This window comes from Hemitrygon akajei, chromosome 24 (assembly GCF_048418815.1).
Source record: "Hemitrygon akajei chromosome 24, sHemAka1.3, whole genome shotgun sequence".
Taxonomy (NCBI): domain Eukaryota; kingdom Metazoa; phylum Chordata; class Chondrichthyes; order Myliobatiformes; family Dasyatidae; genus Hemitrygon; species Hemitrygon akajei.
The window spans coordinates 24502663-24518149 of NC_133147.1; the positions used below are offsets into that span (position 1 = coordinate 24502663).

A 15487-nucleotide genomic window follows, 5' to 3' on the forward strand; every position below is an offset into this window, starting at 1 on the left:
CTACATCCCTCCCTTAGACGGGGTGACCAAAACTGCACCCAGGACTCCAAGTTCACCCTCACAAAGTTACAGAATGATTCTTCTGCATTCTCCTGAACATCCTGAAATCAGAAGGGCTCAAAGTTCAAAGTGAATTTATTATCAAAGTATACACACGTCACCATATATAACCCTGAAATGTATTTTCTCACGGGCATAATCAATAGAACTGCAATAGAATGATAACCATGATATAATCAATGAAAGGCCGTGCCGAATTGGACGTTCACCAGTGTGCAAACTATGCAAACACAAATAAATAAATAATAATCATCATGAATAAATGAGCAACAAAGATCGAAAAATGATATGAAGAGTCACTGAAAGTGAGTCCACAGGGTGTGGGATCATCTCAATGATGGGGCAAGTGGTGCTGAATAAAGTACAGTTATCCCCTGTGGTTCCTCCAAGCGAGCCACAACCTTGTCATGGGGTTCGGAGGGTTGCGTGCCTCAAGGACCCGGAGAGCTATGTTGGCCGGAGTCCGGGGTTTTATGTCTCAGCTCTTGGGAAGGTCACCCATGGCAAACACATCGCTGCGTAGTGATCCACCGCTCCACTTTGTTCCCTTGTGACCACTGTGTGGCCACTTTATTAGGTTCAGGATGAAAAATGATGGATGAATGGCCCAGTTCAGTCCCTGGCCGCTTGCTTGCTTGCTTTATTGATTGATTGATTGATTGATTGTTTGAGATACAGCACAGAGTAGGTCTTTACGTCCCTTCGAGCTACACCGCCCAGTCACCCCTGATATAACCCTAGCTTAATTACGGGACAATTTACAATGGCCGATTAATCGGCCAACCGGTACATCTTGGGATTGTGGGACGAAACCGGAACACCTGGAGCAAACCCATGTTACGGGCAGAACATGCAAACTCCTTACAGACAGCGGCTGGTACTGTATAGCATTGTGCTGACCAGTACACTAACCACGACTGAAGAATAGGATTGAGATCTCATAGAATAATCAATTAGCCATGATGGAATGGTGCAACAGGATTTATGGATTGAATGGCTTAATTATGCTCCTGTGTCTTATGGTCTTATGGAATGGGATTGGGAGGGATAGTATCTCTGCCATGGAATGGCAGAACAGACTCGATGGCCGAATGGCCTGATTCTGCTCCTATGTCTTAAGCTCTGAAATTTGTTGGGTTCCGTGGGATATAATAAATAAATAAATAGCAGGAATAACGAGGTAATTGTCCATGGACCAATCAGAAAGAGGGGAAGAAGCTGTTCCTAAAGCGTCGTGTGGGTCCAATACCTCCTCCCCAGTGGTAGAAATGGGGCAGCACGATAGCGAAGGGGTTAGCGTAATTATGGCACCATCGACCTGAGTTCAATTCCCGCTGCCTGTACGTTCACCCTGTAACCGCGCGGGTTTCCTCCCACGGTTAATTGGTCACATGGGTGTAATTCCGCGGCGTAGACTTGTTGGGCCGAAGGGCCTGTTACCGGCCGTATCGCGATATAAAGAAAGAAAGAAGATGCCACGTCTTGGATGGTGTGGGCCCTAGTAATAGATGCCACCTTTTTGAGCTCGTCCATTTGCTCGTCTTTGCTATTTATGTTTCCGTTCAACCGCCTTTTAAACTTTGTTAACGAACCTGCCTCAATGACTTCCTCTGGCAGCTGGTTACGGACAGCTACCACCCCCTGCTTTAAAAAAAAAACTAAGCCCCTCGGGTTTCTTTTAAAATCCGCCCCCGCATCCACCCCCCCCCTCTTCCCCGTCCCCGTACCTGCGGTGAGTGGGAAAGAGCTAACTCTGACTTACCGAGAGTTCCCGACACGATGTCCAGTTTGTGGAGGACGCCGTCCCGCTCTCCGATCCCGGCGCCCTGGGCCCCGTACAACCCCACGCGTGCACCTCGTCCACGAAGGTGATTGCCCCGTACCTGTGCGCGACATCGCACAGCTCCTCCAGCGGGCAGATTGCACCTGAGCGGAACAGAAAGGGTAGCATAAAGACGTGGTCCATTTGGCGTTTTGTGCGCAGTCTTAGGCACCATATCGAAGAAGGGATGTGCTGGCGTTGGGAGGGTCCAGAGGAGGTTCACAAGGATGATCCCAGGAATTAAAGGGTTAACGAACGACGAGCGTTTGATGGCTCTGGGCCTGTACTCGCTGGAGCTTACAAGAATGATAGCGGATCTTAATGAACCTACGGAATATTGAAAGGCCGAGATAGAGTGGGCATGGAGAGGATGCATCGTATAGTGGGGAGAGTCTAGGACCAGAAGGCACAACCTCAGAGTGGAGGGAACATCCATTTAGAACAGAGATGAGGAGGAATTTCTTTAACCAGAGGGTGGTGAGTCTGTGGAATTCATTTTCACAGACGGCTGTGGAGGCCAAGTCATTGGGTATATTTAAACCGGGGGTTGATAGGTTCTTGATTAGTAAAGGCGTCACAGGTTATGGGGATAAAACAGGAGAATGGGGTTGAGATGGAGAATAAATCAGCCATGATGGAATGGCGGAGGAGCCTCGATGGGTCGAATGGTTTAATTCTGCCCCTGTGTCTTATGGAAAGCCGATGCAATTTTAATAGACTGAGTTTAAAGTTGACTCCCCTCCAGCTAGCCCGTCCGAGCAGCCGCCACTCTGTCTGGCTCTGCATGTGCCGGTTCCTCACCATCCATCGAATGCACCGTCTCAAATGCCACGATCTTTGGAGTCTTGGGGTCCGACTGCCTCAGCAGTTGCTCCAGGTGCTGGGCGTCGTTGTGCCGGAAGACGAACTTGGGCACCCTGCTGTTCCTGATGCCCTGGATCATGGAGGCGTGGTTCCCAGCGTCGGAATAGATCTCACAACCTGCCGGATTCAGACGCGCTCTTAAACAGTTTGCTTGCCCTCTTTCACTCTCCTCCCTCCACTCCCCCTCCCCTTGCCTCCCCTTCCTTTTCTCACCCTCCTCTCATCCCCTTCCTCTTCCCCTCTCTTCCCTTCCCCCTCACCTTTCCCACCTTACCTCTCTCCCCCTCACCCTCCACTCTCCTCACTCGCTTCCCTCCTCTCCCCTTCTCTCCACTGCCCCTCCCCTACCCCTCCTTCTCTCTGTTGCCCCATTTTCTCCTCTCCCTGTCTCCCTCCCTCCCCTCCCTCCCTCTCTCCCCTCCCCCTCCCTCCACTCCCTCCCCCTCTCCCGTTCCTCCCCTACTTCCCCCACCTCCCCCTCCCTCTCCCTCTCGCCCTACCCTCCTTCCCCCCTCTCTCTCCTTCTCCTCGTTCTCCCTTTTCTCCCTCTTCCTCTTTTCCCTCCCCCGGCCACTGCCCCCGCCCCTTCGTGCCTCATACCGGGCAACATCTTGGCCAGGGTGAAGAGGGTGGAGTCGTTGGCCACGAAGCAGGACGAGAAGAGGAGGGCGGCGTCCTTCCGGTGAAGGCTGGCCAGCTCATGTTCCAGATCCACGTGGAACTTGCTGGTCCCCGAGATATTGCGCGTCCCTCCGGCCCCTGCGCCGTGCTGCTGCACCGTCTCCCTGCGGGAAGCGCACTAGTCACGGCCGGTGCGCCATCTGGAAGCTTCCTAAATAATACCAGAGGGCCGAGGCCTATGGGGATCTGGCACACGGCTGGGGCAGATCAGCCGTGGTCGTATTGAACAGTTGGGGTCTGTCTCCGTGCGTTGTGCATTCTCGTGTGGTGCCTCATTTTAGTGGGAAGGAGGGTATGGACTGGGCAAGAATCAATCTAAGGCGTCTGAGAGTTGTGGGTGGCAGGTTATTGGCGCGTACATTAAAGCACTTGTTCTGCTCCCCGTTGAGTTTTATTGAGGTCACAGATCAGTACGGTACAGCACAGGAACAGGCCATTCGTCCCCCGATGTTTTTGCCGAACCAGCTAAAAAGCAGATCAAAAGCACCCAAACAGGAATCCCTCCTCCCTACACCATGTCCCTACCCCTCCATCTTCCTCACATCCATGTGCTTATCGAAACGTCTCTTGAAACATCTAACGCATTTGCCTCTACTACCAAACCAGGCAGGCACCCACAAGTCTAAGTACAACACTTACCCCTCACATTCTACTTGAACCTCTCGCCCCGCCCCCAACCTTCAATGCACGCCCTCAGGTATCAGGCATTTCAAAAGACTCCCTGTCCAATGACTCTCATGATCTTGTAGACCTCTATCAGATGCCTCCCTTAGCCTCCTGGAGCTCCAGAGAAAGCAATCCAGCCTCGTGATAGCACATCCGGGTAAACCTCTTCTGCACCCTCTCCAGAGCCTCAACATCGTTCCTAGAGCGGGGCGGCCGGAACTGTCTGCAATACTTCAGATGCCGCCTAGCCAGTTGCTTTTGACTTTTGAACTCAATGCCTCGACGAATAAAAGCAGGCATTCCATACGCCCGCAACCACCTCATCGACCTGCGGAGCCACTTCAAGGAGCTATGAACTTGGAGCCCTAGATCTTACTGCTCAGCAACACTGTGAGGGATCGTGGCCTTAAGAGTGTACTGTTTCGTTGCATTCCCCCCCCCCCCCCCCCACCAAGATACAACCACCTCACATTTATCTGGGTTAAATTCTAATTTATCTGGGTTAAGCTCTTTCACGCAGTCCAACTCAACATGGAACTGTGCAGCCCGTCAGCCGACAATGTTGACGCAACCAGTTAAACCTCCTCTCTTCTCTCCTCCCCATCGGACAGAAGACACAAAAGCTTGAAAGCGCCAGGCTCAAGAACCATTTTCATTCGCTTTTATAAGACTATTAAGTGGTTTTCCGCCTCTTAAAGTCCAACCCCACGTCCCTGTCGTGAGAGGTGGAAATGGGTAAGGCCGGCCGATGGGGCTCTGGTGAAGATGTATCGGCCAACCCTCTGTACAGCGTGTCAGAAACATTGATAAACTCCAAATATACCACCGACTTTGGACGATGGAGACAGGAGGTCACCATGGTCTATGCTCCAATGGGAGCCAAGGGCCCAAGGAGAAAGAAGAAATGGATGGATTCTTGACCTCACAACCTATCTTGTTACAATCTTTCACCTTATCATTTACCTGCACTGCGCTCTCTCTGTGGCGGTTACCTTGCTGAACTCTAAATGAACAAGTAAATAAATGAAATAGATGGTTGAATGAGTGAATGTATAACTCGATAGATAGATAAAGACATACACGGTATATAATAAACCGTCAACATTTCATTCCAGATCCCTCTGTTCTACCGCACTCCTCAGTGCCGACCGCTCAACCGTGTCAGACCTACCCCAAAGTGCCACGCCTCACACTTGTCTGAATTAAATTCCACCTGCCATTTGTAGCCCATTTCGTCAGCTGGTTCAGATCCCGCTGCTAGCTTTGATCGCGTCCCTGGCTGTCCACGACGCCCGGATGTATATGAAACCGGGGCTCTGCTCCTGCAAAGCACCGGCCCTACCCGCTCCGCCACTGTGGCTAGTGGAATCGTACCGGACCCTTTCCCGGGCATTTTCACTTGCCCGGGCCCATATTCCTGGCGGGCTGAATCGGCGCTGCGTTTGGGCTCATTGACCACTTTACCAGCTACCTCTTGTTGCTAATAAAGTGGCCTCTGAATACATGTTTGTGGTTTTCTGCTGCTGTAGCACACCCACCTCATTCATCTTCTGCACACCACTGTGGTAACGCCTGCTTATCCGAATTACTGCCGCCCTCCTGTCGGCTTGAACCAGTCTGGCCATTCCCCTCTGACCTCTCTCATTAACAAGACCTTTTCGTCCACAGAACTGCCGCTCACTGGATTTCCTTTTCACATTCTCTGTAAACTCTGGAGACTGCTGTCCCAAGAGATCAGCAGCTTCAGAAATACTCAAACCATCCCCGCCTGGCACCGACAATCATTCCAAGGTCAAAGTCGCTTTGCTGACATTTCTTCCCCCACCCTGATGTTTGGTCTGAACAACTGAACCTCTTGACCACGTCCACATGTTTTTATGCATTGAGTCGCTGCCGTGTGATTGGATGATCAGACATTTATGTTAATGATCGGGTGCACATGTGTATCAGGTGGCTAATGAGTGTACGTGCGTGGCTGTGAGAAGTTGTGTGTGGGCGGGGTTCCTCGTTCCACTTACATGATGGCTTTCAGGACGCGGGGGTGTCGGCTCATTCCCAGATAGTCGTTGCTGCACCACACCGACACGTCGTGGCCTTCCGCCATCGGCTCAGCGTAGTGCTCCGCGAAAGGATACTCCTCCGCTCTCCGGTTCACGGTCTTGAACACACGGTAGGTATGGTCTTCTTTCTTTTCCTCGATCTTGCGCTCAAAGAATCCGTCGTAGTCAAAGGCATTATCTGTCAGTTTAAAGAAAGATGTGCGGGAGAGGGGGAGGAGACGGAAACAGCGAATCAGTCTGCAGTCAGTCGACAGCACAAACTTAACTGACCAAATTGGTAAGTCGGTTTATTATTGTCACATGTACCGAAGTACAGTGATAAAACTTTGCATGCCGTCCATCTGTGCATCGAGGAATGCAGAATAAAGTGCTTCAGTTAGCGAGAAAGGCCCGGAACGAGGCACACTGTCCATCGAGTCCTGCTGGAGGACCATTCAATAACAGCGGGGTAGAAGCTGACCTTGAGCCTGGTGGGACGGGCTTTCGGATCTTCTGCCCGATGGGAGAGGGGAGAAGGGAGAAGGTCCGGAGTAGGTGCGGTCTTTGACTGAGGCAGCGAGAAGCGTGGGCAGAGTCCGTGGAGGGGAGGTTTGCTGAGCTGGGTCCGCAGCTCTCCGCACTTTCTCGCGGTCTCGGACAGAGCGGTTGCGGTTCCAAGCCGGACAGGATGCTTACTGTGGTGCGTCAGTTAAAAGTCAGTGAGGGTCAACAGGGAAACGCCAAATTCTCCAACCCGATGAGTAAGGGGAGACAATGGAGTGAGCTTCGTTGGCCCGCGGTAACTACGTGGCTGGACTAGGACCTCCCTTTCGCCCCCTCCCCCCTCGAAGTCAATAATCAGCTCTTTTGATTTGCTGACACTGAGTGAAAGGCTGTTGTCACCTCAATGCGGGGGTCGAATCTGAAGGCACAATGCAGGGCTGATGATAGATTTCCTAACAGTGTTGAGGAGCAGGGGGATCCTGGGGTCAACGCTGAGAGATCCCTCAAAGATGACTCGCAAGTCGATTGGATTGCTAAGAAGGTGTAAGAAGGCCTTCATTGATCGGGGGATTTGAGCTCAGCAGCCGCGAGATTATGTTGCAGGTCTATAAAATTCTGCTCAGACCACATTCAGAGTGTTGTGCTCATTTCTGATCGCCTCATTTTAGGTAGGATGTGGGAGCTTTAGAGAGAGGGTGCAGAAGAGATTCACCAGGATGCTGCCTGGATTAGAGAGCACGTCTTGTGAGAAGAGTTTGCGTGAGCTCAGGCTTTTGTCTTTGGAGTGAAGGAGGCTAAGAACTGGGTTTTTTTTGTCCCCTTAGATGAGGATGGAATTCCGAAATCGAGGTGAAACGGAGCTTAGGAGTCATAGTGCAGGATTCCCTAAAGCTCAACTTGCAGGCAGAGTAGGTAGTAAACGGAGGTTTTAAAGCAGCTTCTTCGCCTCCGCAATCAGATTTCTGAATGGTCCATGACCTGTCTATTCAGCTTTTCACTTTATTTATTATAACTTATATTTTTATGTCTTGCCGCAAGGGGGAAATTTCACACATGTCAGTAATAATAACTCTGATTCTGACCTCTGACCCGCCGTGGCCGGCTTAGTATTTATATGGTTGGTCCGTTAATGCTCTGGTCAGCCGGGACGCCTTTGATGTGAAGACCTGGCAGTCCCCTGCCACTGGCACTCAGAAGTCGCTGGTGGGAGTCCCTCGTGTTGGTTCCCGTTGTGTTGGGAGGGAGATTTCCAGCCCGTGTCCCAGTACTGCCCGCATCTGTCTGCGCACGGCCCTTCTCTGCTCTTGTCTGAGCTGATATAAGGAGAGGCTGGACCAGCGAGGGCTGCATCCCGGCAGCGGCGGGGCCTGAGGGGAGGCCTGGTAGAGGTGTGAGGCACAGATAGAGTAGATAGCCGGTATCTTTTATCCCCAGGACGGAAATGTCTAATACCAGACGACATGCATTTAGAAGGGGGGAGATTTAAAGCAGACATGCGTGGTAAGTATTTCATCTGGAGGTGAAAATAACTGACAAACTACGTTTGAGTCTGCGATTTTAGATGTTGAGTATCACATACTTGGAAGAATGTACGAAGATCCACAGACAGAAGGAAAGGCACCGAGATTGGTCAGGGTGTCAGAGATTTCTGGGAGAAGGCAGGGGAATGGGGTTGGCAGGGATGATAAATCAGCCCTGCTGGAATAACGGAGCAGACTCGATGGGCCGAACGGCCTAGGTCTGCTCCTATGCTTTAGGGTTTTAAAGTCACAGACAGATGCAGACACGCACGGAGACATACGGACGCACAAACTCGTGCGGGACTACAACCAGAGGTCATGGGTTAAGGGTGGAAGGTGAGATGTTTAAGGCGAACATGAGGGGAAACTTCTTCACTCAGAGGGTGGTGAGCGTGCGGAGTGTGCCAGCGCGAGCCCGAAATCAACGCTTAAGAGAAGTTTGGAGAGCTACATGGGTGGTAGGGGTATGGAGGGTTATGGTCCCGGTACAGGTCGATGGGAGGAGGTAGTTTAAATATTGTTGGCATGGACACACACACACACACACACACACGCACGCACGCACGCACACACACACACACACACACACACACACACACACACACACACACACACACACACACACACACACACACACACACACACACACACATACCCCTGTCCATGTTGTCCTGGAGAAGATGAGTAATTGCCGGCTCGCGATCTTGGACCTCGTTGTCCTGCTCCGGCTGCCAGTCGAGAATCGCCTCGGTCTGGGTGAGTTCTGGAAGGCAGAAAGATACAATGATGGTACAGCAGCAAGTAACGGCGACTCCGACAGAGAGAGGGTGTGTGTGTGTGTGTGTGTGTGTGTGTGTGTGTGTGTGTGTGTGTGTGTGTGTGTGTGTGTGTGTGTGTGTGTGTGTGTGTGTGGGGGGGGGGGATTGGGGGTTCTCGGGCTGATCCTCTCGGCTGCCAGGAGCCCACTTGCCCCTGAGGCCGGACACGGCTGAACCAAAGCTCGTCAGGACTAACGAAGGGGCTCGGCCCGAAACGTCGACAGCGCTTCTCCCTATAGATGCTGCCTGGCCTGCTGCGTTCCACCAGCATTTTGTGTGTGTTGTAAGAATCTATCAACCTCCGCCTTAAATATACGTAAAGATTTGGCCTCTACAACCGCCTGTGGCAACGTATTCCACCGATTTTCCTCTTTCTGGCGAAATAAATTCCCCCTCATTCCCGTTCGAAAAGAACGCCCCTCTATTCTGAGGTTGTTCGCTCTGGTCCTAGACTCCCCCATCACAGGAAGCATTCTTGTCACACCCACCTTACTGAGGCCTTTCAAAATTCGATAGGTTTCAATGAGGTCCCCTCGCGTTCTTCTGCATTCCAGTGAACACAGGCGCAGAGCCGTCAAACACTCTTCATATGACAAGCCGTTCAATACTGGAATCATTTTCGTAAACCTCCTTTGAACCCTCTCCAGTGTCAGCACAAGAAGGTGAGTTCCTCTTGCCAATAGTCGCCTAGTCAACTATATCATTTCCTGACTGTCACCTTATGTTTGGATACTGCGCCACCTAGCGGCACTTTACGGACATACTGTCTGTCTATGTACTGTATACTGTATAAGCTAATCTTATGTACATAACTGACAAGGCTTTTTGCGTTTTTATACTTATTGTGTTTTTTATGCAGATCGGATTCGGAGTAACAATCATTCCCTTCTCTTTTACATTCATGTACTGAAGAATCACAATAAACAATCTTGAACCTTTAATGACATCACCGGATTTTATTTCTCAGCGTGAGACCTCCTTCCCGAGTCACGCAGCATGGCAACAGGCCCTTCGGCCCAGCTGGGCCGTGCCACCCAAGATGCCCATCCAAGCTATTTACCAGGGACGCCTCGGTGAATGGGAGGGGTCTGTGGCATAAAAAGTTTGGGAACCCTGCTCCTATCCATGTACTCGTCCAAGAGCCTTCTAAATGTCGATAACGTACATGCTTCAACCAGTTCCGCTGGCAGCTCGTTCCAGACTCTCACCGCCCTCTGAGTGAATTGTTCCGTCTCAGGTTCCCTTTAACTATTTCACCTTTCACCCTGAACCTATGACCTCTAGTTTCAGTCTCACACCAGGGGAAAATGTCTGCATGTATTAACCCTGTCTGTACCAGTCCTAATTTTCTATACCTCTGTCAAATCTGTCCTCGTTCTCCAAGAAATACAGGTTTTACCTATTCAGCCTTTGCCTATACATCAGGTCCTGGTTAATTTTCTCTGTATTCTTATCAATCTTATTGATATATTTCCTGTAGGTAGGTGACCAGAACTGTGCACGATACTCTAAATTAGGTTTCATCAACGTCTTACACAACTTCAACATAACGTTCCAACTCCTGTACTCAGTACTCTGACTTCTGAAGGCCAACGTGCTAAAAGCTCTTTTTACGGTCCTATCCTGCAGTGATCCCACTTGCAAGGAATTATGTATCTTTATTCTTAGAATCCTCTGTTATGCCGTACCTCTCAGAATCGGGCCCTGGTTTGTCCTTGCAAAGTGTATCACCTCACACTTGCCTGCATTAAATTGCATCTGCTATTCTTTATCCTATTCTACTTGTGACGCCAATTTCAAGGGGTTATGGAACTTAGCTATGTGTAAACAGAGCCTTCATTTCCTGCGGAGCATCAAGAAAGCTCACCTCTGTCCCAGGATACTGACGGACTTTTGCCGCTGTACCGTTGAGAGCATACTCACCAACTGCATCTCAGTGTGGTATGGCAATTGTCCCGTACTGGACCGCAAAGCACTCCAGCGTGTGGTGAAAACTGCCCAGTGGATTATCGTCACCCAATTCCCCACCATTGAGAACATCTACCATAAACGCTGCCTGGGCAGGGTGAAAAGCATTATCAAGGATGCATCTCACCCTAACCATGGACTTTTTACTCTCCTCCCATCCGGTAGGCGCTACAGGAGCCTCCGCTCCCACACCAGCAGGCTCAGGAAGAGCTTCTTCCCTGAGGCTGTGACCCTGCTGAACCTCACATCACAGCGCTAAGCAGTATTGCACCCATATTGTACTGTTTCAGTACTTTTATATTTGTGTGCTGTAGCACTTACTTTTTATTCGCAGTTATTTTGTAAATAACACTATTCTTTGCATTTCTGGTTAGATGCTAACTACATTTCATTGGCTTTGTATCTGTACTCGGCACAATGACAATAAAGTTAAATCTAATCTAAAAATGGCATTTCTCTGCTCGGACTTTAGAACAGTGGGGTGATAGGGGGCCACGCTGTTTTCTAAATAAAGTGTGTTTTCCAAATGTAGTGCGAGTTTTCAGTGTCCAGTTAAGTGGGGGTGACATAGGCACACTCACCTCTCCGGGGGGCCATGACTGCCACGTCCTCCTGCACCTGCAGGCTGGCCTTGCAGATCAGCGTGCTCAGGCCCCCCTGAACCTCCAGCTCCATGAAAGGGCAGTTGGAGGCGACGACCTGGCTGCCGGACTGGGTCATGGTCTTGGCCGAGGCCAGCAGCGGTGACGGAAAGCCGCCAGCCCCTGAAAGACAATACAGATGGAGATTCATGACACCCAAGACTGTCGCTGCGGACTCTTCATTTTCTCCCCTGCCGAATAGGTTATCCAGACGTCTGCTAGCTGAGAAAACCCCCATAATTCTTCCTTCTTCAATCGTCCCTCCCCACTGTGATGTCCCTCCTACCATGAGAAGTGCTACCCCTATACTCCTCCCTCACCTCCATCCAGAGCCCGAAGTCGCCACTTCACCTGCAAGTCTATTAGGGTCACCTGCTGTATCCGAGGGTCCTGGTGCAACCTCGTCTACGTCGGGGAGAACCAGCGTTGGTTGTGGGAGGGAGGTGTCCACTTCATCAAGCAACTTCGTTCTGTCCACCATAATAAACGGAATTCTCCAGTGGCCACCCGTTCCAATTCCCACTCTCCATTCCATTCCCACTCTCCATTCCAATCCCACTCTCCATTCCAATACCCACTCTCCATTCCAATCCCACTCTCCATTCCAATCCCACTCTCCATTCCAATTCCCACTCTCCATTCCAATTCCCACTCTCCATTCCAATCCCACTCTCCATTCCAATCCCCACTCTCCAATCCAATTCCCACTCTCCATTCCAATTCCCATTTCCATTCCATTCCCACTCTCCATTCCAATCCCACTCTCTATCCCAATCCCCACTCTCCATTCAAATTCCCACTCTCCATTCCAATTCCCATTCTCCATTCCATTCCCACTCTCCATTCCAATCCCACTCTCCATTCCAATTCCCACTCTCCATTCCAATTCCCACTCTCCATTCTATTCCCACTCTCCATTCCAATCCCCACTCTCCATTCCAATTCCCACTCTCCATTCCAATTCCCATTCTCCATTCCAATTCCCACTCTACATTCTATTCCCACTCTCCATTCCAATCCCCACTCTCCATTTCAATTCCCACTCTCCATTCCAATTCCCATTCTCCATTCCAATTCCCACTCTCCATTCCATTCCCACTCTCCATTCCAATCCCACTCTCCATTCCAATTCCCATTCTCCATTCCAATTCCCACTCTTCATTCCAATTCTCACTCTCCATTTCAATCCCACTCTCCATTCTATTCCCACTCTCCATTCCAATCCCACTCTCCATTCCATTCCAATCCCACTCTCCATTACATTCCCACTCTCCATTACATTCCCACTCTCTATTTCAATCCCAATCATTCTAATCTCACTCTCCATTCCATTTCCACTCTCCATTCCACTCCCACTCTCCATTACAATTCCCACTCTCCATTCCAATCCCACTCTCCATTCTAATTTCACTCTCCATTCTAATCTCACTCTCCATTCCAATCCCACTCTCCATTCCAATCCCCACTCTCCATTCCATTCCCACTCTCCATTCCAATTCCCACTCTCCATTTCAATCCCACTCTCCATTACAATTCCCACTCTCCATTCCAATCCCACTCTCCATTCTAATCCCACTCCATTCTAATCTCACTCTCCATTCCAATCCCACTCTCCATTCCAATTCCCATTCTCCATTCCAATTCCCACTCTCCATTCCAATTCTCACTCTCCGTTCCATTCCCACTCTCTGTTCCAATTCCCACTCTCCATTTCAATCCCACTCTCCATTTCAATCCCACTCTCCATTTCAATCCCACTCTCCATTCTATTCCCACTCTCCATTCCAATCCCACTCTCCATTCCATTCCAATCCCACTCTCCATTACATTCCCACTCTCCATTACATTCCCACTCTCTATTTCAATCCCACTCTCCATTCTAATCTCACTCTCCATACCATTTCCACTCTCCATTCCACTCCCACTCTCCATTACAATTCCCAATCTCCATTCCAATCCCACTCTCCATTCCAATCCCCACTCTCCATTCCAATTCTCACTCTCCATTCCAATTCCCATTCTCCATTCCAATTCCCACTCTGCATTCCAATTCTCACTCTCCATTCCATTCCCACTCTCCGTTCCAATTCCCACTCTCCATTTCAATCCCACTCTCCATTACAATTCCCACTCTCCATTCCAATCCCACTCTCCATTCTAATCCCACTCTCCATTCTAATCTCACTCTCCATTCCAATCCCACTTTCCATTCCAATCCCCACTCTCCATTCCAATTCCCACTCTCCATTCCAATTCCCATTCTCCATTCCAATTCCCACTCTCCATTCCAATTCTCACTCTCCATTCCATTCCCACTCTCCATTCCAATCCCACTCTCCATTTCAATCCCACTCTCCATTCTATTCCCACTCTCCATTCCAATCCCACTCTCCATTTCAATCCCACTCTCCATTCCATTCCAATCCCACTCTCCATTACATTCCCAATCTCCATTCCATTTCCACTCTCCATTCCACTCCCACTCTCCATTCCAATCCCACTCTCCATTCTAATCCCACTCTCCATTCCAATCCCACTCTCCATTCCATTCTAATTCCACTCTCCATTCCATTCCGGCATGTCGGTCGTTGGCCTCCTATACGGCCACGAGGAGGTTACTCTCTAATAGGAGGGGCAACATCTCGTATTCCATCTGGTTAGACTCCAGCCTGACGACATGAGCATCGATCTCCCTAATTCCTGTTGTTCTCCCCCTTGCCCCTCTCTTTTTCCATTCCCCATTCTGGCTCCTCTCTCACCACTCCTCTGCTCCTCACCTGCCTATCGCCTCCCCCCGATGCCCCTCCTCCTTCCCTTTCTCGCATGGTCCATTCTTTCCCCCTGTCAGCTTTCTACTTCTTCAGCCCTCCACATCTTCCATAAATCACTTCCCTGCTTTTTGCTTCAACCCCCCCTTCCCCCACCCACCCTTCTTCCCCCTGATCTGGCTTTCCCTATTACCTTCCTGCTTGTACTCCAACCCCAACGGCGCCCATTCTGTCCTCTGCCCTCCCCCTCCTTTCCAATAGAGGGAGCTCCACCCTGTGTCTGACTCCAGAAATATGTTATGGGACGGTGTAGAGAAAACTTCAATCAGTGTCTGACCCCGGGAGTGTGTGGTGGGACGGTGTAGAGGAAGCTTTACTCTGTGTCTGACCCCGGGAGTGTGTGATGGGACGGTGTGCAGGGAGCATCACTCTGTGTCTGACCCCGGGAGTGTGTGATGGGACGGTGTGGAGGGAGTTTCACTCTGTGTCTGACACCGGGAGTGTGTGATGGGACAGTGTGGAGGGAGCTTCACTCTGTGTCTGACCCCGGGAGTGTGTGATGGGACAGGGTGGAGGGAGCTTCACTCTGTGTCTGACCCCGGGAGTGTGTGATGGGACGGTGTGGAGGGAGATTCACTCTGTGACTGACCCCGGGAGTGTGTGATGGGACAGGGTGGAGGGAGCTTCACTCTGTGTCTGACCCCGGGAGTGTGTGATGGGACGGTGTGGAGGGAGATTCACTCTGTGTCTGACCCCGGGACTGTGTGATGGGACAGGGTGGAGGGAGCTTCACTCTGTGTCTGACCCCGGGACTGTGTGATGGGACAGGGTGGAGGGAGCTTCACTCTGTGTCTGACCCCTGGAGTGTGTGATGGGACAGTGTGGAGGGAGCTTCACTCTGTGTCTGACCCCGGGAGTGTGTGATGGGACGGTGTGGAGAGTTTCATGCTATTTCTGAGCCTGCTGGCGACTGCATCAGTCGGGAGTTGAAGATTGCCAAGGAGTGTAGTATCGTATTGAATGGTGCCATCAGGACTCCCTTCCTACGTTTACCAGACGATTCGTTCTCCTTGGCCCACTGCAGGTTGAGAATAGAGGTGACCACGCCGCGGGACATCACGGGGCAGCGCTGAGCG

At 50.7% G+C, this 15487-nt stretch overlaps 1 protein-coding gene across 1 annotated transcript in view; it reads right to left on the bottom strand.

Annotated features, from left to right (window-relative positions):
- LOC140715975 (5-aminolevulinate synthase, erythroid-specific, mitochondrial-like) overlaps positions 1 to 14434 on the bottom strand; it is a 22558-nt gene extending 8124 nt beyond the window's left edge. The window contains 8 exon segments of the mRNA XM_073028597.1: positions 1823 to 1909; positions 1912 to 1986; positions 2684 to 2863; positions 3347 to 3531; positions 6112 to 6331; positions 8812 to 8919; positions 11524 to 11706; positions 11956 to 14434. Coding sequence (XP_072884698.1) covers positions 1823 to 1909; positions 1912 to 1986; positions 2684 to 2863; positions 3347 to 3531; positions 6112 to 6331; positions 8812 to 8919; positions 11524 to 11706; positions 11956 to 12445 — 1528 coding nt within the window. The 5' untranslated portion in view covers positions 12446 to 14434.
- Positions 14435 to 15487: the final 1053 nt, after the last annotated feature.